We start from the raw sequence: 24,458 nt of genomic DNA on the forward strand, positions 1-24,458 counted from the left end.
CTCATGTTGGTGATGACCAGGTCCTGTATATTTTTACCTCTTGTGGGGGTGTTAATAAGCTGGTCCAGTGCACTGGAGTTAATGTACTTCAGGAAGCTCTGAGCAAAGGTATTAGTACTTCCGTAGTTTTCCCATTTGATGTTTGGGTAGTTGAAAACACCCAGTATAAGGGTGTTTGGTTGGACTCTCATGTTTTCCAATACCTCGAGGAAAGAAGAGTGCGTGTCATGGGGCTGGGAAGGTGATCTGTAGCAAGCTACAATCTGGAATGCAGTTTTGCCCATTGTCAGTTGCACTTGGATGATTTCCGAGGCATCATTCTTTGCAACCAGTCTGGAGGTGTGGTTATCCTTGATGAATATGGATACGCCTCCTCCCTTTGTATTTTGGTCCGGGTTTTGCAGCCGAAAAGTGTGGTATGAGCTGTAGCCTGGAATTGCTGGGGTGCTCTCTTGAGCCTTGAACCAGGTCTCGTTACTGCACAAATAATGTTCTCCATTTTGAAGGAGTGCCTTGAGAGAGTGCATTTTGAGGTTTAAACTCTTAGTGTTCAGCAGCATGACCCTCATTTTTTTTTTGTCACTAGTACTTGTTATGAAGGTGGATTTGTTTTTTGAGGATTGCCTACAAAAGGCACTATTGGGGTTGCAAGATCCTTTGCCAGTATCCTGAATCCCTGGGATGCCAGGTGCAAGCCATCTCTGGCGAAGCATCGAGGCTTGTCGAGTATGTCATCCCAGACAGACAGGTACTGGATCCCCTTTGAATGACACCAAAATGTTGAAATTTATCATTTTTTCCTTGTACTGAGGTATCATTCTTGGGAGGGTAAGATGCTACTCATGGCTAGGGTCATACCTGCCTTGATTACATAATCAGAGAGCTCCTTTGACTGTTTTCATGTAGTCCAGGGAGGTACGTCTCAGATCATTCACACCAACAGGGACAATGACAGAGTCGTATATGTACTTGTTGTGGAGTGAACTGAGTGTGTGTGTAATGTGGCAGATTCTGGCCCCCAGCAAGCAACTGACAGTGACCTTCTCCTTGTCCAGCCTGGTGAGGGGGGCATCGGTATGCCTGACTATAGAGTCACCTATAAGGGCTGTGGTTGTGCGGCACACTGGTTTTGGTGGTTATGTAATGATTGCGGAGTGATGGTGGATGTAGGTTGCTTGCGTGTTTGTTTAGAAGGTCTCTGTTGTTTCCGCAGATTTTTATTTAGAGCCTCTGAATATGTCTTTATGTATCTATGTAGGGTTGCATGTGTGGCGGGTCTATGTGTAGTAGGTGGTTTGTTGCAGGTTGGTACCTTCTCCTCTTGACTGTTAATTCCAGTCGTGACTGGAGAGAGCTTTGCCTCAAGTCTAGCTATGTAAGTGCATCTCTCGCAGATGTTGGTATTGTGTGGTAGGAGGAGAGGGTTGTCTTTGTACATGAGACAGTTGTGACATTGCTTCAGGATGCCCGAATTCATCAGGTGCACAGGAGAACACACTGGGAGCTGACTCTTGGACATACCTGAATGGGTTAAGGAACTATTCTTATTTGTCTGGTAGGGGAGAGTAGTTTGACTGTTCCCTACATACAACAGTTGGGGATAGAGTACAATAGTTTTAGTGCTTCTGTCTCTTATTGAGCCAAGTGCTAGTCAGAAAGCTCTGATTTCAGTGCTAAATCGGACGGACTGGCTATTACCAAGGGAAAAACTGAAGAGCAGATTCTGTGGAGCCGGGGATAGTTTAACCCTAGCTAACCGCAAAATGCGTTTTTTATATCAGAAAGATTAAAGAGATAGAAATTAGCCCAAAATGGCCAATAAAACTACAGTTTCTGGGCAGAAACCATTCCTCCAAGGGCAGGTAGGCTGTTCAGAGCTCCCCACTCTCACTGGTAAACAAAGAAACTTCCTTTTTGCCCACGTACGGTATGGACAAACACAGAAGCTTAAACACAGTCCAGGTATCAGCGGATATCTGAAACTGGACTTTTCTAGCTTAGTAAGGCGGGAAAATAGCAAGATTTTTTTTTTCAAGAAAACAGTATAAACCAATGCAAAAAAACACTTTTATAGTGCAGTAATGGCTGTCGCACTTGAGTGGGAAGCCAGTAACAGTTAAATACGATTTACAACAAAAACGGCTTTTTTAAAGTGCAGGCACAAATAAATGCAATTTCAGTGTAAAATGAGCATTCTGAGAAGCAATAAATGCCAGAAAACAAGCATTTAGGTGGAAATAGCAATAAGCAACAAGAAAAAACAAAAAATGGTACTTAAACACTCCAAAGTCTCTCCTTTTGTCTCTCTGGCATTGTAGGTCTCTGCAGGACACCTGGGCAGGATCTGCTGAGCTTATACAAATGCAAAAACCATGCAAATGCTGTTTTTATATCAGAAAGATTAAAGAGATAGAAATTAGCCCAAAATGGCCAATAAAACTACAGTTTCTGGGCAGAAACCACTCCTCCAAGGTCGGGTAGCTTGTTCAGAGCTCCCCACTCTCACTGGTGAACAAAGAAACTTCCTTTTTGCCCAAGTAAGGTATGGCCAAACACAGAAGCTTAAACACAGTCCAAGTATCCGCAGGTAGAGTAAAAGCTGTCTGAGAGGAGCAATCATGCAGCAACCATCGGTTCTTATATATTTTTAAACCCCAGATCCCATGAATACTTGTTCACATCCAAGGGATGGTCATGTAGTAGCCCTTGAATGCCAGCCCTCTGGGTAACACGGTCAGTTGGACCTGTCTTGCCAACACTCACTTTTTGACTAGCACTTTCGTGTGATCATGGGTCTCCACCAGAATTTTAATTGTGAAAAGTGTACTTACAAGCACATGTTGCTTGCCCCCCCACGAAAGATAAGTGAGGAGGCTTAAACCTCATTTTTTTCTCTCTTACCCCATGCAACCTCCAGCAGATGTCAAAACTATTAGTTGACCTCTGTTTGCCTGGGAGTTGGTTTGCAAGTCCCATTTTCACATTGGAATAATTCCATGTGCTTACTGGCTCCTACTAATCTACTGTTGTGTGTTTTACTATGCATTTAAAGACTTTTGGCTGTAAAGTATTTTTTCCAGAGTTAAATACTGAAAGGAAAACAATACAGGAAGTGCAGATCTGAAAAAATAAACGGATCAAAAGAGGCAGTTTCAGATTAAGAAAGAAATAGGTCCTTGATTACATCAGAAGCAGGTACTTTCAGCTGTCTGCTCCCCGAAACTATGATTAAAAAAGTAATCCCTAAAAGTACAGGTATTTTCCTTAGAGACTTTGGTGATTCGTGATAAAGGCAAGTCAGTATCTTTATTGGTGCCGACAGTCGTTAGAATCCTACTTCAGGTGTTTGAGAAATTCAAGTCTCAGAACATTATAGCAGACAAATATAACATTTGTGCTTTTTTTTAACAGTCTTTAGTTTTACAATAAAGAGATTTTACCTGCTGTCTGTTAAAAACAAACAAAAAAAAAACCTGACACAACAGTAAGAATCTGCATTGGTCATTTCTCTGAGCTTTGAATCACGTTTGGAAGACAAGACGTGCATGTTTTCATCAGTACAGATAAAGGTCTCTGATGCTAAAAATAAGTCGCTCTTCTTTATTTTTCATGATGGGCATTTTCTGTCTGGCTCTCTTGGTGCTGAAGCAAGGTGTCTGTTTATTTTGACAAAACCTCAAGTCTGAAAATGGATCTGAAGCAGTGGGAGGGTCGGGGGGGGACTATGATGAAGTTGACAGACGGGTCTCCTGTCCCATGGGTGTGTACAGGTTTTAACACTCCCTAGTATAGTGCAACATGCAAAACAAAAACTAGCGATAAATTTATCCAGAGCATAACTTGCAGGGTATATGCATTTTGCCTTCTGTCATCACTACATGTTGCTCTGGAGTAGGAATCTGGACTGGCTTTCATTGAATGATGTCTTTATCATCTATCTGCCTGTACCTATGGGTGAGTCCTAGCTTCCCAGCTGTAGGCCTTTGTAGCAGCAAGGCTGTGCACTCTAAGAAGTCAGCTGGCTTACGTAGTGAAGAAATACCCTCAGGATTGCCTAGAAAGCTGTGGTCTCTGTGGTTATACTTGGTGAATAGTGTCTGGGTGCAGTGAAATAAGCTAGCAGCTAGAGGTGGCTGAGTGGTGGTGGGGTGGGATTTTTATATCCAAGGTATATTCTTCTCCTGTGTTGCATTTTGACTAGAAAGTTTTACCTTTAGAATCTTCAGGATCACTCCCAGATGACATTAAATTTGAAGAGCAAGCAAGTTATATGAGGAAGATTTTTTTTCAATTTGCCAACAGGGCATTCCTCTTTTATAAATAAAAGATATTTAAAAAAAACTGATACAACTCCCACAGCCAAAATGGACAGCCCCCCCTCACCCTGTTCTGGAGGAATATTCTTTGAGTGCTAGTTTTTGGAATCCAGTTTCAAAATCTTTGACATAAAAAGGGGACTGGTAGAATCTGTATGGGTAGTGTGGTGGCTGAACAGCAAGATCTCTACCTCACAGCTGCCTGGTGCAGGGGTTCAGACCTGAATTCCATTCACTTTTTTGTTTTTAGCTGTGTGGAAATTTGTTGCCCTTTACCTTTTTTCCCCATCTTTACAGTTTCTCTAAGTGGATAAGTGTGGCCAATAAGCCACAAAATTCCATCCCAAGACATCTACAACCTCTGGACTACACCCTATGTGAGGCATCTGGGCCTCGCAGAACATAAAAATTAACTGATTTCAAAAGGTCTTTTTTCCACGGAATCCAAGTCTGGCAGTTGAGAAAAATTAGACAGAAGAAAAGAAAGTGACAGAAAAAAAGAGGAGGCAGGGAAAAACGTCTGACAAGGGTTTTTTATCAGTTACAAAGCTTCCCAGGCAAGAATTGCCGCTTTCTACCTCCAGCAGCAGCATTCGTGTATGCTTATCTACTCCACTATGTAAGGTTCAGTAATGATCCATGACAAGTGTTCAAAGAAAGCCCACTGCAGGCACTACTCAGAGAAAATTTATTGTTTCATGGTCCACTGCCTTCCGTCTGCTTCCTCTTTCTTTGTCTACAAGGTCCTTCCGTAGTACGTCTGGAGTTGAAATCGAATGAATGATGAGGGCTTTTCTGAAGGCTTAGATTGAGATGAGTTATCCCATCCCCTACTGTCTCTCAGGCATAATAGCTTTGCCCACAGTCACATTTACTGTCTTCTTCCCCAGTCCATGTTTCAGCTTTGGTGACTTTGGAGTCGAGATAATCCAGAAGCTTTGTTTGGTACCAACTGGTGCTACCACCTTTGAACTAACTGCTATTCATCAGACTCTCTTGACACAAAGATCTTCATTAATGGTCTCGTGTAGCTGACCATTTGATGCCAGGTCTTTAGCACCGACCTTTGCTTTGACACTTTTGGTTCCATTTTTTGGTGTTGGATTCCTTGGTGTCCAATAAGGTGGCCCCAATCTCTCTCTCAGAGCCATTGTGGTCTTAAGTGTCAGCATTACCTTGCTTAGTGCTGATTGCAGTTACTTAAGTGGGGACTGATGTAGCGGGCTTGGGGTCTCCTCTGATGTTATAAAGAGGATGATCACCTCTTCCTTGAGGAAGAACACAGAGCCTCCACTAACATCAGCTTCAGCCTCTGGCACCCAGCAATCAGTCCTTCACCATCTAATCAGTCTATCCTTGGACAGAGCAGGGTAGAAAGCCTTAAATCCCTACAGTCTCATCCAGAGTCCTCTGGTAATTGACAAGCTCCTTCTAGTTGTTTCAAGGAAATGAGCATGCAAAAGGAGGTGTATAAACTTCCCTATGGACTTCATAGCCTTGGACATGGACTTGGAAGATTGACCCCAATCCCCTCCAGAAGATGCAATATTGGTGAATTTTTAAAATGAATGCACCAGGGCAGAACCTGGTAGACAAATCTCTGGATGAGAAACCGCTATTTCAGGCTTACTGTACTGCTCTTTCTATCTCCTGCCTGAACAAACTGTAGACTTTGCTGCCAAGCGAGCATTGTAAGAACCAGACTTCACTGAGGCTATCTCCAGAAAGCCTTACAGAATACTTTAAGGAGAGGCAGTATTGCACCAGTTGCCTTCTGACGGACTCCATGATTGCAGCAACCAACAGGAGAAAGCTGTAAGAATATACAGCATCTGTCCATCCACAGCACAAGGAGTCCAGAACATTGCAGGAAATGTCGAAGCTCGCTCACATAAGGCACTTTTGCCCTTAGGACATTCAGCTGTAATACACATACAAAATGCTTCCTGAGATTTGGTGAAACATGCTGTAGACTTTTGCAAAAGCCAATTACTCGAGTCCTCAAGTCCAGAAAAAGGTTTGAGATTCAGGTAACAACAATGCTTAATACCTCTGATCTCATCATGTGGCTGTTATATAATGCCGCTGATGGGGCAGCTACAGCAGTGGGGACAGGCATCAACATGAAATACCATGCCTGGCTCTGGCTGTGCAGTTTTGCAGATAACTTTAAGGCATTGTTAACCAATGCCAGAAACAGAAAAATATTCACAGGCTCCTAATACGGAAAAAACGTTTTAAAGCAAAAAGAACAATTCAATCCTCCAGTTAGCGCTTTTGTCTTATTAATCCTTTTACAAAGACTTCTTCAGACTGAAGTAAAACAGTAATTCATGCTTAAATATCCTAAAAACTATCACCTGACATGAAAATACCATGACTGTATTTAACATAAAACACATATAACTAAAGCTGTAGACCTTTCCTTTTTAAATAAATTCTTCTCTGTTTAATCCTGGTGGAAAGCAGGCATTAAGCCTTACTTGCCAGCAGTATTCTAACCACCCTAATTCTTCAATATTTATAATGTTTTATTTCAGTCTGAAGAAGTCTTTGTAAAATGATTAATAAGATGAAAGTGCTAACTGGAGGATTGGACTGTTTTGCTACTTGGCTGCTTTTAGAAGAATTGTTAACAAATGCCCCTTAAGATGGATTTCTTTCTTTGATCATACAGTAAAGTGCAAACTACTGAGGTGCAAGCAAGAAGGTCAGAGGTTAAGCAAGAAGGTCAGAGGTTTTCTGCCACAGGTTTTTGATTTCAGATCCCTCGGAGATCCTTTAAGAGGAATCAGGAGGGGTCAAAATCCCTTATGTTTCTAAAAATGTCAATGACAACCCTTTTACTTCTCCTTTGACAGGAGAGGCTGCAGCAGAGGTCATCCCTTAAACAAGACACAAACCAGGAAGTAGGGGAGGCCTGAAAAAGTTAGGGGTTTCTGTGCCCCTTTACAGGCAAACCATCCCAACATCCCTGAAGCCTTACCTGACTGTGCCCCCCTTTGGAAATAATCAGGGGCCAGGTGTCTGCCACCTGGCTGCATGGATAGTCATGCAAGACATGATGAGGGTTCTGCAGTACCCTTTTTTCACTTTCCTCCTTGTCAAACTCTGCAGTTTCCAGATGTTCCACCCCCACCAATTTATAGCAGCAAAAAGAGAGGTATCCACTCGAGAAAGAGACATCCAAGAGGTCCCACCAGACTATAGAAGGTGTAGAACATATTACATATTATTTTTGCTTTCAAAGGAAACAAAGGACCTCTGGCGCATGGTGAATCTCAGCAGCCTAAATCACTATGTTAAGAAGACCCCATTCAGACTAGCCACTTGTGCAAGTGATTTTTACCCATCCTGAAGGCAAATGAATGGATGTGCTCCACATATTTCCAAGATGCTTATCTGCACATCAAAACAGCCAATGTATCCAGTTTAAAGAACCAACTTGGCAACTCAAACTTAATGCAACTGCTGCTCCAGGCATTCATGGTGCAGTTTCTCTTTCTAGAATTTTAAAGATGAGAACAGTGATTTTTTTTTTTACTTTAATTTCAACACATTTTTCACTGTACAACAAAGCATGTGATTGATTTTGTTATATTTCATTATTTAGTCCGTGTGTAACACAGCTAGATGTTTCAGGTCTGGTTCTTTAAGAAGTTGCATTTAGTAGTTGACTGACATTATAATTTATTCTTCTAATTCCAATTTGATTGGATGGATTGTCTGTATTTAAATGGTTCCTTAATGGCATACTGTAACTCTGATGAAATCTTCATGTTTATTAGACAAAGGCTGTGGTTTTATTGCATTAAATTTTATTGAAGTGCATTGAAGTTTTTTGTTGAGTGTCCATTCCCCTTTTTTATTTTTGGCTGTTGTTAGTTTATTGAAGTTAATTAAAACTTCAGAAGTCAGACTCCTGATGACAGCAATCCATTACCTACTAGATCATCACAAACCTCCTATCTCCTTTATCTTAAAATCTATACATCTGTATTGTTTTTTTCCCTCATTGCTGACTGTTTCTATTTGGAGAAGAGGTAATGTAGATGCAAGCAATTAATCTTGAGCTCTCTGAGTGCTCTTTGCTGAGAGAAATATAACACAGTGTAATTAACATCAACATTTAAATTTACAGTGACAGGCAGTTCAGTGAAAAATAGTTTGAAAGTGTGTGAAGTGAATAACTTTAAAATATTTGTCTCACCAGTAGCCTTAATACTTTTTTGAATTTAATAAAGCAGTGCAAAATTTAATGTAAAGATAGGTAGTGCACCTTTTCTTAGGGTTAAAATGTATTGCTTGCTGAACATATGCAAGCTGTTTTTCACATCTGGGAGGGAAATAGAGATATGAAGAAAACAGCAATCGGTTTAAGTGGGAATGCAGGCTGTGGCATACACTTTTGTACTGGTAATCATAATTTTAGATTTGGTAATGCCTGCGGATACTGCCATCAGTTTGGGACAAGTGCTCCTATCTGGAGAGTTAAACTTCATTTGTTGAAAATATACATAGTTGTGTGTTTGCTCAAAGATAAGGTGATGAGGTATTCTAAAATTTTGTTTAGTTTTTTTGTTTATCGTCATTGAAAAAAATATTAAAAATGTTAAATATGTTCAAATGGAGATGCGAAGAAGCAACTGCGTAAGAGATCAGCCTACCAAACAGTGTGTGCAAGGAAGTAAGTTGGAAATAACTTTTTATTATAATGGCTACTCTGTCGATGTTATTGAAAATGTATTGGCCTTGCAGGTAGAGACAAAGCATAGCGTATTGAATTATATTAAGAAATGCAAATAACAATGTTGCAGGAGTCACGTTAGGATAAAAATGAGCATGTGAATTTGACAAAGAAAGGATTTCAGTATGTACATTCAGCAGAACATAGTGAGAAAAAGGAGTAGTAGTAATATTGATTGTTGAAGGGGCATTAATAGTGATAGAAGAGTGGGAAAATACAGTAGTAATATATATATATATATATATATATATATATATATATATATATATATATATATATATATATATATATATATATAGTAGTAATAGATTTGTGTTTGTAAGGAGTGTTGGCATGTCAGGAGGATTAAGCTGGCAGGTATTTATAGTCCACCAAAAACTATTGTAGAGCTTAAGAAAATTTTGGGAGAAATCCGCTTTCATTAGGGAACATTTTGAGTGGGGACTGAAACTACATTTGCAATAGTGAAGATGTATCAGCGGTACTTAAGGAACATAAAAGAGGATAATTTATGAAGAAATATTTGGTATGCAAGATATGAGCTCCATAGTAGGAACTTAAAGAATTTGCATATTATTCCCCAAGGTACAATATCCAAACTAAACTGGATAGAAAGTATATGTCAGCTTTGACAGACCTCCAGTAATTATTCCGGATCTTGCAAAGATTAGAAATGAAATGAAGCAGGAAAATGAAGTAAAATGAAACACTTATGCTTTCTTGCTTTCATGTTAAAAAGAGAAATTTAAAGAATGGGCAGTGAAAATGCTTTGAGAGCTACTGGGGAAGATATGAATTTCTTCAAGAAGGAATTGCTAGTGAGTGGGGTAAAATGGAGTTTAAAAATAGAATAGAAATAAGTGAGACATATGTAAAAGAAGTTAAAGAATTTATTTTGAGAGGCTGACAAAGGTTAAGGTATTAAAAATAACAGGAATCTCACAGAAAAGGAAGAGGAACAACTGTGGAGAGTTAAAGGAAAAATAAAGGAGCATTTGGATAATGTGCATGAGTTCAGGAAGATTGTTGTTGGACTACTGTTTTTTAAACACATTTATTGAATTATCACCTGTGACATAGGCAAACTACATTTGTATGAAATTAATTAAACCGTATTAACAAGTTCACATTTACAAACATTACACATCACATATTTATTTATTTCACATTTGTTAACCGGGTTAGTCCAACTGAGTTTGCAAACAAACCCATTTTCATTGGAGACCAGAGGGGAAAAGCCCCAGCAAACATAAGTAAAAATAAAGTGACAATATACAAATATTAAATAACAATCACAATACAAAATACAAAATAATTGTAAAAAAGAAAAGGTTATTAACTATTTGCATTGCATTGATAGTAAGCAATCTATTTTCAGTGGAGACCCAAGGGGAAAGAGCCCCAGCAAATATACGCAAAGATAAACATACAGGACAAAATTTATTAAAAACAACACTGCAAATACGAAATTAATTATAAAGAGAAAAACAAAAGAAAAAATATGAACATTAAGGATTGCACTAATAGTAGTGGACTAAAATGTACTACATACAAGAGTAAAAACAAAAAAGATTATCATTGTTCAAAAGAAGAACAATGTATAGACATTGATAGGAAGTGGGGGGGATAAATAGTGTGGAGAATGGGAGGAGGCTGTAGTAGTAGAGCAGAGGGTTTAGATTAGTTTAAGCAGAAGTTACTAACGAAGAAAGAAAGCTAGGAGATGCAACTTGTTATATACAGTGGGAGAGACTAAGACTGTGTGTGGTCAATGCAACGGCATAATTTCAAGTTTAGTAGTATATATTGCTATGTCATGTCATCTGAGTAACATTACACAATTTATTCTATTCCTGCCTTCTCTTAAACCTCATTTCTCCTTCATAGGTTTATAGATTAGTACTAATCTAACTGCCCTTGCGAGCCATTTTAAGCTTAGCCAATTATCCCTTGTGAGACTCAAACCCTGAACCTTGTGTTTGTAAGACAAATACCTTAACCATTAGGCCATCCTCCCAACTTTTTTTTTTTCAATCATTTCTCTACATATGTCATTCCCACAGTTTCCATTTTTTCTATGTATTACCGTATCTTAAAGAGCCCGCATTCTGTACTTTTATCTCTGTTACAGTATTCACTTCAAGTATAGTTGGTTTACTTTTTTTGTTTCCATTTTCTACTCATTGCTTTTTGGCAGCTGCCAGAATTAAACTTAACAAGGCCTTACTATGTCTAGGCAGTTCAGATCCTGTATCCCAGGTCATTTGCTCACCTAGTATTCCTGACAAGAGTACTCTGTAGGGAATTTTTAAAATCTGTCAACTCATTACACTCCCAGCCACTTTCTTCCCAATCATATCTCCAACATTTGGTGTCTACCTGGGAGAAAATTCTTTGTAGTCTGCTTCAGGCATAAAAATACTTATGCAAACACTTCCAAACAAAAATTCTAAATTGTCTAGATTTCTTTGCATATTTGGGGGCCATACATTTGTCCTCCCATGGTTTCTTTGTGAATTGCTTATCTGTTCTTTCTTCCAAATCATTCCTAACCTCTTTTGATGGATTCCAATAATTATCATGCAATATTTTATATGCCTTACTAATTATCTCTTTTTTTAACATCAGCTTCCATTCTAGATTCAATTAAAACTCAACCAGTGCATGTCTTTCATTTAGGATTCCTCTATCCCTTTCTTTGTCTGTACTTGGATGTTAATCTCTGATGTGGAAGGAAATCACTAGCCTGCAGTCCAAATGTCTTCTTGGCCTTTTCCCATTCTATTACCTTTCCCTCTCTATTTGTTCCCAGTAGCTTGGTTTCCTTTGCCAGCTTTCTCCAATAAATTCCAGCCCCTCTTGTCTATTCTCTGTAGCCCTACTTGCAGTCATCCCTATTTGCAGAAACTCCTTTCTTCATTCCTGTGTTGACTTAGTTCTTAGTGTACTTTCTACTGCTATATGAATATAATATTGCTTCTCACGCTTTAATTTCTCCAAATCTTTTGGGTTTCTAATAACATGACGGGATTGGCCCCCTATTCCCAAGTTAAAGTATGATTAAAGTTCATGAAATTAGTATTGTTTCAGTCTTTGATGTCAGCCAGAAGTGCTCTTTGCAGCAACTGCAGTGTGCCCAGTAATGACTCCTGCAATTTGTATGGAGTTGCATTTATTGGCAATGTATCTAAATATGATTGTAGATTATTTGTTTATAAGACCCATTGTACTACTATTGGAACTGTCTGTGTATCTTTCTTCCACATTTCTCTTGTTTCTGCCTGCAAATCATGATATTTTATGACTTTGTCTCTCTGTACGCAAGACATTGTAGTCAGTGGGTGAAACGATTTCAATGATCAGTGCTACATTTGTTTTCTTTTCATGGACCATTATAGCTGGTTTCCTCACATCTGTCTTTTGAACTGTTAATAGGTGATCCCATGTGATGTAGACTTCACTTTCTGTGAAGGTTTGTGGCTCATGGTTCCATTTTTTTTTCAGCTACTTCAATATTATAATGTTTGCACAATCCCCAGTGCAACAGTCTTGCCACATTATTACTCCTTTCGGTATATAGTCCTCCTGCCATTAGTATATCACAACCAGCAACAAGGAGTGCGACTTTTTCAAATCTGTTTTACAAAAACCTACATTTGTCTGTTTCTCCCACATGTTCAATGGACTTTGTAAACCATTGTGTACATAGCCCACTATCTTGGGCTGCCAGTATTAACCTTTCATCGTTTGTTTTTAATTTGCGTCTCCTTTAACCATTCCTACATTCGATCCTGATCAACATGAGGTTCTTCCAGGAGTTTTCTATGCTTGCATCTATATTTATGCACTTTCCACATTTCTTGCCTTCTCATCTGATCCTTCACCTTGTATTCTTTCTTTTGTTTTTTGGCACATTCAGTTGCTACCTGACTTTTATCTACTTCTGGTTTGATTTCCATTCCCCCCACTGGTATGCTTCTGCTAAACTAAGAAGGGAAGTCATCTTAGATTTATTCTCCTCATGTTTCAAAACCTTCACTATATTTGGCTCTTGTGAGGTCAGCAGATATGTATGCAGTCCCACAATTGCAGATCTGTACATGTTATCAGTTTTGAGTAGGCCCATACCTCCTTTGGAACAGGGAATATAATCTTGGTATGCACTGATTTTTATAAATCATTTGATGAGCATGAAGCATCCTTCTTCTTTTCCTGTCTTCTCTATCCAACACCTTTTTGTTGCCAGTCAGTCTGTCCAGAACCGTAAGTTAGGACAGGAAGAGCAAATTGGTTTATAGATTGAATTTTGTTCCTAGATGTTGGCACAGTTTTCATGATTAATTTAAGTCTTCTAAAATATTCCTTGTTTGTTTGTGTCTTTCGGCTTTTCCCGGTTAGGGGTCACCACAGTGGAACTCTGGTCCGCTAATGTTTGGTAGTGGATTTTTACGTACCGGGTTACCAGCCCTGACACACAACCTTCAACGAAGGCACGCCCCATTCACGTATGCCTCCACACAGAAGATGCTCTGAGAATCGAACGGGACAACGTCTTACTGTGAGGCGACAACGCTACCGCAGCACCACCACCACCGCAATTCACATTTGTTCATGTTTTATTGTTGATCCTTCAATTCCCAAATATCTATACAGTCCCTCGTGCTTAAGTTCTTTTATATCACATTCTTGTCCCAAACTGATGTTTTCTTGGTGCTGCAGGTTTCTTGCTTTAAAGGTTGCTTTTGCACATTTATCAAGACCAGATGACATTCTTATATCATCTGAAAAAGTTTTGACTACTTGCAATTGTGCTTTTAGTTCCTCATCTGATGAGTTGTACAGTTTTAAATCACGGACAAAGAGAAGATCGTCTTTGTACTTTGTTGCTTTCTGAGAGCCAGATTATAGCCATGATCTAATCTGTTAAGCAGACAGCTTAATAGGTTAAAGGCAAAGCAAAAGGCCAACGGTGACAGAGCCACCATGGAATATATCCCCTTTTGGATTTTTATCCCAGGAATAATAAGTTATCCTTTATTATGGCTTAACTGCAATGTTGTTTGCCACTATTTCATGATCGCTGTGATGTAATCTATCAGCGTAGGCTGTATCTTACATATTTTTGAGCACTGTTTTATCCATGAATGTGGGATACTGTCAAATGCTTTTTTGTAGTTACTCCATGTTGTACTTGGATTCTTCCCCTTTTTACAGTTCTCAGCTATGATTAAGAACAAATGATCCTTTGTTCCATATGACTTTATTTATTGCCCTTTTGTTCTATTGCCATAATTGAGTTTTCTTCTAAATGACTATAAACTCTGTCGGCATCAGTTCCAGTGTACAGTTTGTTTATATGTCGTTGGAAGGCAAATTATTGGTCTATAATTTGTAGGGTAGCTTGCAGGATTAATATATCTGTTTTTACTGCTCTGATTGAATTCATTGAATTAAGCTTTAATGTATATTTTATGTATATATTACTGTAATCAAACTAGATTCCTGCTTTTATGTATATATTACTATATTTCCTATCTGTAACACTGTTTCTACTTCTGTACTAATTAATGTTAATATTTTTTCTGTATCTCGGGGCTTTTCTCTCTGGGCTTCCATTAAAAATTGGCTCTTTTAGGCCCAGTGGACTTTACTGATAAACAAATGCAATAAAATAAATAAATAACATTGTTTTTCCTCTTCTCAGCCAGGTTGGTGTCTGTTTGGGGTGCGCATATAAATAGTTCTTACTCATAGATAAATCGTCATGCAAAGATGTTAATACTTGTAACCAGAACTTAGGTACTGCATCTGGTCATAGGGTTTTGCAGTTAGAGCCTTTTCTTAACTTTGTTTTAATCTCTCTGGCTGTATCCCATAAATTTTCCCATTTCATATCCTAAACCTTTGAACTTCTATTTTCCTTATTTTATGTCTTTCCATTTAGCATCTTTATGTTCCACAGGATCTTCATAAATCCTATTTCTTCTTTTTTTGTTGTGTTTCAATTCCTTTCACCTTGTTTCTCAATTCTCTGTAAAGTATGTTTTGTCATCATAAATTGCTTATTTTGTACTTTTCCTTTATATTTATTTGTGTATCTTCTAAGTTATTCTGCCTGTGGTGATTATTTTTAGTTTTGTTTGCAATAGTGCATGATAAATCCTGATCCATTGTAATACTGCGCATTGCTTTTATCATGTCTATCTTTGAGTATTTTTGTTGATCTGTTCCCTCTTCTGTTGTCTTCTAACAGTAACATTGTTTGTTTTAATTGGTTTATAGTTTTCTCTGTGATACTTCCATGATGGTATTCGATTTCTTCCCTTCCTTTTCCTTACTACCCTGTGTTCTTGTGGTAGAATTTTATCTGCTGTTAATTTAGCAGGTCTGTATTAGAACACCGAATATTTAACAGTTCGAATCACTAAAGGTCGAACTTTAGTGATTGAACTGTTAAAACATCGAATGTTCAGAAAAAAAAATAAAAAACAACAACAAAAAAAAAAAAACAAAACGGTGTAGGCAGGGAAGCAAGCCCCCCTGCGCCCCTCCCCCCACATCCCCACTACTTAAATATACTAACTCCCAGACCGCACTACATTGAAGTAAAAGGAAATCTCCCCTCTTCCATTTACTTGTTCGATGTTCTGCAGTTTCGCTATTCTTGTGTCGACAATGTCAGATTCGACATTGTCGGCTTTTGAGAATTTAATATAGACCCAGTTTAGCTGTACAGTAATATATCCTGTTTACTTCTGTTATATTGCATGGATCTCTATGGACAGTCATAATTACTGTGTTCATTTGTTTTATCAAACTTTTAACTTTTGGGGTTTTATTGACCATTTGGAGTTATTTCTTTTATTGATCTTAATATGTGTATCTATCTCTATTAAATCAAGCAGTTCTTCTCTCAACTCATTTTCTTCTAAACTGAGGGCATATTTTTTGTTCTCCATTTTCTGGAGGCATTCTCTAGAAAGTTCTATTGCATCTTCCTCTGGCAAATTCTCTTCAATTTTATCTTGTCATCTGTTGCTGTGTCATGTGAGGAACTCACTGGCCTATCACTCCTCAACGCTGGCTGCGTCACAGTTGCCACAGTTTCTTGTTCCTTCCCTTTCTGTCCAGCTTCAAGTGAATGTTTATGGTTTCCTGTGGAAGGCTGCAAAGTATCTTCATATGGCAACTGACCAATTGCTTTCTGTTCCACTGATTTCTCCTTAATATGGATATCTATTGCTCTATGATGCTGTGATGCTTTCTGAGTTAGATTTTCTACACTGAATCCTTCACTTTGCAGATACTTCATAACCTCAGATCTGATGTCGCTTTTAGCATAATCCTCGGCAGTGGGCTCTATTTCGAGCCTCAGAACTGACTCTGCCGTTGTTCCTGCATGTGCCTTCCAAAACTGTGAAGCTAAGCTCTACCCACAGTGCTCCTCACCACACCACTCCAGATCTCGTTTGCTGCCACACCAGTGTCAAGGAGGCTGTCGGCACCATGGGGGATTTGGTCATTTTAGAAGGTTGTTCCAAGGAGCATGTCTGAACTCAGTGACTTTGCTTCTTCGGTTTGGAAGAGGAGGAAGAGGACGACGAACAGGCTTCTGTTTTTGGACCAGACATGGCCTCCTTGAAGTCTGACTTAAGAAAGCTTTTTTAAGTTGAGTTTGTTTTTGTGATCTATCAGGGTTCTGCAACTCAAAACTCCAAGAAGTGACCGATCACACAGAGTCTATACACAGTGTGTGTCCATCCGAATTAGACATTTTCCTTTCACATTTTTGACACCTCTTGAAGCTAGAGATGCCTTTAGAGGGTTTATCGGCCAAAATGAAAAAACAAGGCCACCGTACATACACACACACACACACACACACACACACACACACACACACACACACACACACTACAGATTGTAGTAAAAGAGAAGAAAAGAAAGAGAAGAGGAATACCAAGAGTGGTAGATACCCAAGGTAAAGGGAAAAAAGTACCAACAATGGTACTTGAGAAAGTCTATCTAACGGTAAAAAGGGGAGAAAATGCACTCACACTCACACACTAAAAAACTATCTAAAGGAGGAACAGGGTGGTATAAATAGGAGAGATTACAGATAGAATATAGAAAAAGTACAGTTTTGTGTACACTTACCATAAATGTAGATGTTTGAGTGTATTCACTGTTGCAGTCGTCACCTGTGGGTTATCCTTACTGTGGTAGCTCACGGCCGGCCCGAATACCAGAGTCAATGTTTTTTTCTGTGTCGGCTGCTGTTCCTTGCTGTCTGACGTCAGGTCGTCAGTGCTATAAAGGAAGGCAGCCGATGCCATTGTCAGTTTTTCTTGCCATGGACCCCGTAGCAGAAGCAGTTCACAAGTGTGTCGGTCGGTCGCTACCAGAGTTTGAATTGCAACTGTAAACATCTAAAGCTAAGTACCCCATTGGGAATCCTTTTTTCTTGCACTGACCAATGTCTGAAAAAGTTCAAATTGTCACTCCTGTAGAATGCAAATACCACACCGAGACTTCCATTCATACTGCATCACTTGTTTAGGCCCAGATCATGAAGTTCCCCCGTTGCCAGTTCTGTGCCCTCTTTAATGTGAGAACCATTCGTCGTAGAGCTTATTGTAGCCAGGTATTTTCGTCTTCCATCTTGCATTCCAAAATGGTGTCTGTCAGCCAACAATCCATAGACATTCCGAAAAAACGTAAGGATAAAGATAGAGACAGAGCACATAGAGACAGAGCACACAAGTCTAAGCCTTCCGACAACTCTACAGCTAAGCAGGTCGTCAGTTCTCCAGAATTCAGTGAGGCGCCTTCGCAGCCCTTGATGCCTGGTTTGATACCTTCGCAGGCCTCTACTAAGACCCTTTCAGAGTCCGGTATGCCGCAGAAATCTTCATTTTCCAAGCCTTTGGTTGTCACTTCCTTGGATGGGTCTGGAGCTGTGACGCAGGTACCGACTTCCGAGGAGGTGTTTCGCACTACCGTTTCTAGACAAAAAAAGACGTCTTCTCCGACTACCGTTTCTCTCAGACCGATAGATACTGTTAGGCCTAGAGGCAAGGCCACTCCTAAGAAAACTACCTCTAGCCACCATTTTACTCCTGTGCCACCACCCCAAGCTCAAATGCTTAAAATGGCAGAGAACCTTATCAGGGGTAGTCAGGCCACATCTTCTAAAAGAAAAAGAGACTCTCCTGAAACACTGACAGAACAGGATTCTGAGGTGTCTGATTATTCTGATTTTGAAGAGGAACAACAATCTCTGACTACTTATGAGGATTCAGATGCAGAGGAATCCATTCCTTCTGCCTCCCCTCCAGAAGATCTTTCCTTTGGGTAAACCCTAAACACTCTCAGGGAACATTTCCACTGGGAATTCCAAGACTTCCCTCAGTCTAAGAAAAGACTCTGAGAGTTTCTAGACCTGCCCCAGCACAGACCCTTGGGCATCCCTCCAATCTTAGAGGTGGTTGATGATGTCTTCCATGAATCCATCTTAGCTTCTAACACCCTCCCACCTGCTCCCAGAAAACCTGACCAGTATTAGAGTACCAGATTCTCTCAAATACCTATACAGAAATCCTGCTGCAGACTTGGAGGTCATTACACAGGGACCAAAAGGAGCTAAGGCTAGTTCTGCAAAGAATCCTACTCCCTCTGACAAAGACTCCAGAGCTCTGGACAGATGGGGCAAAAAGTATACACCTCTGCAACCTTAGCTACCAGAGCACTCAACTGTTCCACATGTTAAAATATCAACAACACACTTTGGAACTATTAAAGCAAAAGATTTCAACCTTTCCTGACTGTGCCAATTCGAAAGAGTTAGCAGATTTACTGCACTCTACTTGTGAAGTGGCCAAACACTCATTACACTGTGGATATGACGCCCTAGTAGCCTCAAGCAGGGCAGCAGTGTCAGGATCCGTCATTAGGAGACATGCATGGTTGAAGAACAACCTCTACCTGATCATGTCAAATTTAAATTACTTGATGCACCCTTGGAAAAGGACCGCTTGTTTGGAGTAAAAGCAGAAGAGGTGCTTAAAAAGATGTAAGACAAAGCAAAATCTATGCAAACAGTAAAAGATTTCCTTCAGGTACAACCTCCTAGGTTCATCACGAATTTTCCATCAAAACACTGGTCCTTTCCTGCACCCAGCAGATGGGCAAGGTAAGCCTCATAGGGACAGACCACCCAGACTCCTACCCAGGGACAGCAGAGAACAAGTCAACCTCTTCCATTCCAAAGGCAGGGAGTTCTAAGCTATCCCTCTATGGCAGAATCTCTCAATGACTCCCTCTCCCCCCTCTGCCCTCTTTTCACTCACCAAAACCTAGGAGGAAGGCTGTCCCTCTGCAAAGATGATTGGCATTCTTTAACAAAGGACCAATGGGTCTTAAAGATAATTTTTTTTCAGGGATACAAATTCTCCTTCAATGAACTCCCAGTTCCAAGAGGGTACCCAGACTAGCCTCCAAATCAATAGGCTGAGGCATTGAAACAAGTCCAAACTCTCATTTCCCAAGGGACAGTAGAACCTGCCCCTCAGATCAAACAGGCAAAGGCTTTATTCCAGATTATTCTTTGTTCCCAGAAAAGAGGGCACCTAGCGCCCCATCGTGGATTTTATCCATTCTGAACACCTTCCTGGTGGTCCCCAAATTCAAAGTGCTAACTTTGCAGCAGCTGCTGCCTATACTGGCAAAAAATGCATGGTTAGTTACCCTAGATCTAAAAGATGCCTACCTCCACATCCCGATAAGGGGAATACTGCAGGAAATTCCTTCGCTTCAGAGCAGGCTCACAACACTTTCAGTTCTCTGCACTACCCTTTGGCTTATCTACTGCTCCCAGGGTATTCACCAAATGCTTAGCCCCGGCTATGGCCTTTTGCAGACAGAAAAAATATACAAATTTACCCTTATCTGGACGACTGCCTCATTCAGGCTGATTGCAAAGAAAAGCTCCTCAAGGACCTCCTCTTTGTCAAAACCGTCCTAACCTCCTTAGGGTACACCATCAACGAGAAGAAATCCAGGCAAACACCCTCCAGGAAGATCATTTTCTTGGGAGCACTAGTAGACACATCCCAAATGGCCTTCCTATCCCCAGAAAAGCAGAGCTTCCTGGCTCTCTACTTTACATAGCTGGCTTCCAGAAGTCACCTCACTGTGAGGAAGTTCCTGCAAGCCTTGGGGTACATGGCATCTTACATCCTTCTAATTCCTTTGGCCACGCTTCACATGAGAAAACTTCAGTGGTATCTAAAGAACCTTTGGTGTCAGCACTCACAACCTCTAGAGACCTCTCTACCTCTGATCCCCCCTGTATAAGGGCCGATTTTCCCTGGTGGCCAGGGGCCTGTGCACAGAACAAGTGTTCTTCCTTCACCCTCCTCTCAACTGAGTAGACCATTGCCAGCGATGCCTCAGACGTAGCTTGAGGCGCTCACCTAGAAGGCAGGGGCACCCAAGGTCTGTGGGATGCCCAGCACCTTTCCTTGCACATCAACCAGAAGGAAATGATGGCAGTACAAAAGGCTCCGACATCCTTCAAACCCCATCTCAAGCCAAGGGTTCTCTTTATCAAAACAGACAAGTCCACAGTAATGTGGTACATCAACAAACAGGGTGGGACCCAATCTTACCCTCTGTAAAGGCTAGCCATGAACCTCTGTCTGACAGCCTCTTCCATGGGACTACACCTGATAGCCAATACCTGCTAGGGATCAATAACACCCTGGCAAACCACTTGAGCAGAAACTTACTGGACCCCCATGAATGGCAGCTTCACAGAAAAATCTTTTTACAAATCACTAAGGTGTGGGGGTCCCCAGAGATGGATCCTTCTGCTTCACATCTCAACCATCAACTGAAAAAATTGTGTACCAGGGAGTATCCCCACCTAACCCGGAAGGTGGATGCCTTGACCATCCCCTGGAATGCCATTTGTGTAAGCATTCACTCCTCTGCCTTTTATTCCCAAAGTACTGATCAATATAAGGGAGGAGAGACCAAAGGCCATCCTCATTGCTCCAGATTGGCCCAGACAACATTGGTACCCCTTACTGCGCAGACTGACCTTAAGCCTCCCAGGCAGCTTCCTCTGATCTCAAACATCTTAACTCAGGTGGGGGGGGGGTGATTCTGCACCAGACTTAGACTTTCAAACTATCAGCATGGCTAATACTCTCAAGGCAAACAGGGGGGCCCCTTTTAAGCAAATCGGTACTTGACATTATCATAGAGGCCAGAAGGCCCAGCACCAGAAAATCTTACACAGGAAAATGGAAAAGATTCTGCTCATGGAGCCAGTCCATAGGGGGTAGTACTTCACAACCTTCCATCCCTCTTATCCTGGACTACCTAGCAGTGCTACTTAATAGTGGCCTCTCCTTCTCCTCCTCTATTAAAATCCATGCCTCATTTATTTCAGCTCATTTTGATACAGAACAGCCCCTTTTCTCCTATCATTTGATAAAACAATTCCTTAGAGGGGCTTCTAATATCAGACCTCCCAGAAGGCCACCCACTCCAGCCTGGGACCTGAATTATCTTTTGGAAAAACTTACTTTACCACCCTTTGAACCTGCTGCTTCAGCAGAACTAAGATACCTCTCCTGGAAGACTGCTTATCTTCTAGGTATCACCTCAGCCAGAAGGGTTTTAGAACTTCAGGCATTGATGGCCATTGAGCCCTTCATCATCTTCCATGCAGACAGGATCTCTCTAAAGACTAATCCCTCCTTTATGCCCAAGGTGGTATCTAATGTAACTCTCAACCAAGCCATACATCTACCCACCTTCTTTCCTAACCCTCAAAACAAGAGGGAAAGAATTATGCACTCACTAGACATGCACAGACAGCTCAGATACTATCTGGACCATACTAAACCTTTCAGGAAAACAGACCAACTACTTGTCAGCTTTGCCCCAGGGGCAGAAGGGAAGCCCATTTCCAAACAAACCATTTCCAAATGGATATCACACTGTATCCATTTCTGCTACATGTGGCATGGGAACCCCCCCCTCCAAGTCTATTCGAACCCATTCCACTAGGGCAGCCTCCACAGCATTCCTCAGAGGAGTTCCCACTAGGGACATACTGGAAACTGCCACCTGGACTTCTGTCCATACCTTTACCAAGCATTACCACCTACCTGGATTTTCTAAGGCTAGGGCAGGGTTTGCCTCTGCAGTTCTGCAGGGCATGCTGACCCATGCCTAGGTCTCTTACTAATCCTACCACCCCTCTCCTCAGCTTTCGGAATCCTCACACAGGTGATGACTGCAACAGTGAAACACAAAGAACATAGTACAGTTGTGTACACTTACCATAAATGTAGATGTTCGAGTGTATTCACTGTTGCAGTTCTGGTTTCCCACCCTCCTTCCCCCTTGTATCTTCTTTCTTTAGGGAGACATAAGTTGCTAATGGTGGCTTTTAGCCACAAGGACCACTTTACCATATTTACTAGGGCCTCTGACTGGTTAGGGCAAGAAAAACTGATGTAATGTCATCGGCTGCCTTCCTTTATAGCACTGATTACCTGACGTCAGACAGCAAGTGACAGCAGCCGACGCAGAAAAACATTGACTCTGGTATTCAGGCCAGCCAAGGACTACTACAGCAGGGATAACCCACAGGTGATGACTGCAACAGTGAATACACATGAACATCTACACTTATGGTAAGTCTACACAAAACTGTACTACTTCTATATTCCATCTGTAATCCCTCCTATGTTTACTACCCTGCTACTCCTTTAGATAGTTTTTTAGTGTGTGCGAGTGCGTTTTCTCCCCATTTTACCATTAGGTAGACTTTCTCAAGTACCATTATTGGTACTTTTTTCCCTTTACCTTCGGGTAACTCTGTGTACCATTGTTAGTATTTCCCTTCTCTTTCTTTTCTTTTTTATTACAAAAAAAAAAAAAATTATTTAAAGGTGTGTGTGTCTGTGTACAGTGGCCTTGGCTTTTCATTATGGCCGATAAACCCTCTAAAGGCATCTCTAGCTTCAAGAGGTGCCAAAAATGTGAAAGGAAAATGTCTAATTTGGATGGGCATACACTGTGTGTGTATTGACTCATTGTAGTCCATTTACAAGAAGTCGGTGCGATATGTCACTTCTTGTGTTCCAGAACCCTGATAGATTGCAAAAATAAACTTATCTTAAAAGGCTTTCTTAAGTCAGATTTGGAGGAGGCCATGTCTGGTCCAAAAGCAGAAGCCAGTTTGTCCTCTTCTCTTCTTCCTCGTCTTCCAAACCAAAGAAGCAAAGTCACTGGGTTCAGACATGCTCCTTGGAACCACCTTCCAAAATGGCCAAATCCCCCATGTCGCCGACAGCCTCCTTGACACTGGTGTGTCAGCATATTCAGTCTTTGGTACCATTGGCACTGGCCTTTTCAGCTTCACTGCTGTCAGTACTGGTATCGGTGAAGACAACACCCCCTTCAGTACCAGCCGACCACTCTGCACCGAAGGACCCTCCGATAATTTTAACCAGTACAACTTAATCCCCCTTAGTAGATCTCTTTATGGACCATGCTCCCAGTCCCTTTTTGGAGAGATGGCCACCCAGATCTCCATCAACCTCCTCTTTTCGGTCCATCAAGAGTCTACCCAAATTTGATATTATGAGACTGGTGGACCAGCTCCTTACGGTGAGGGGATTACCTCCTTCCATGTTTCCTAGCATTGTTACCTCTGGAACCTTACCTTCTTCCACAACTCTACCTATTCCTCATTCGACTCCTGCTGAGATTTAGTAGACCACTGGTACTGACCTTACTGGCTTCAGCTGTTTTGGTGCCGATCAGAGCTCCTTCTCTGGCACAAATAGTTACTCTGAGTTCTTCTGGTTTGTCAGAACCCGGAGACCTCTCGGGGTTGGGGCTTCGTTGCCGGTTCTGAGGCGCAGGGTTTGACTTTGAGCCACCCATGCCCCTCGGTGCTTTGGCATATGTAAGTTTGACCCTGGTTTCTGCTTCTGAGGTGGCCCCCTTGCTGCGGAAGGGGACGGATCACGGTTCTGAAAGAATCTATTTTGGATCCGAGCTCCCATCCCTCTAATGGGGGACCTGCCTTCCAGGCTATGGAGAGGGTCTTGTCCAGTGTGGGCAGTCTGTCTTCCCTGTCAGATCAAACAACTTGTTCATCCCCTCAACTGGTGCTTCCTCCAGTCTCTACCCTGGGACAGAGGGCAGAAAAGTTTCAGGATCAAACCACATTGGTTATGTCATCTTTGGATACCACTCCAGAGCACCCCGCCAAAGAGGTACCTTCGAAGAAGTGCATGAGGAAGCACTTGGACCAGTTTCGATGAGGGGGAAGGCTCCCCTAAGTCCACCCCATGAAGCTATTTCCT

The 24,458-nt window shown here is 41.1% G+C and overlaps 1 protein-coding gene across 1 annotated transcript in view; it reads left to right on the plus strand.

The window, feature by feature from the left end:
- PIKFYVE (phosphoinositide kinase, FYVE-type zinc finger containing) overlaps nt 1-24,458 on the plus strand; it is a 3,858,188-nt gene that overhangs the window by 1,562,990 nt on the left and 2,270,740 nt on the right. The window contains 1 exon segment of the mRNA XM_044075403.1: nt 10,653-10,661. Within this exon segment, the coding sequence (XP_043931338.1) occupies nt 10,653-10,661 (9 nt within the window).

This window comes from Protopterus annectens, chromosome 6.part1 (genome assembly GCF_019279795.1).
Source record: "Protopterus annectens isolate FY-2018-M chromosome 6.part1, PAN1.0, whole genome shotgun sequence".
In the NCBI taxonomy this organism is placed as follows: Eukaryota; Metazoa; Chordata; order Ceratodontiformes; family Protopteridae; genus Protopterus; species Protopterus annectens.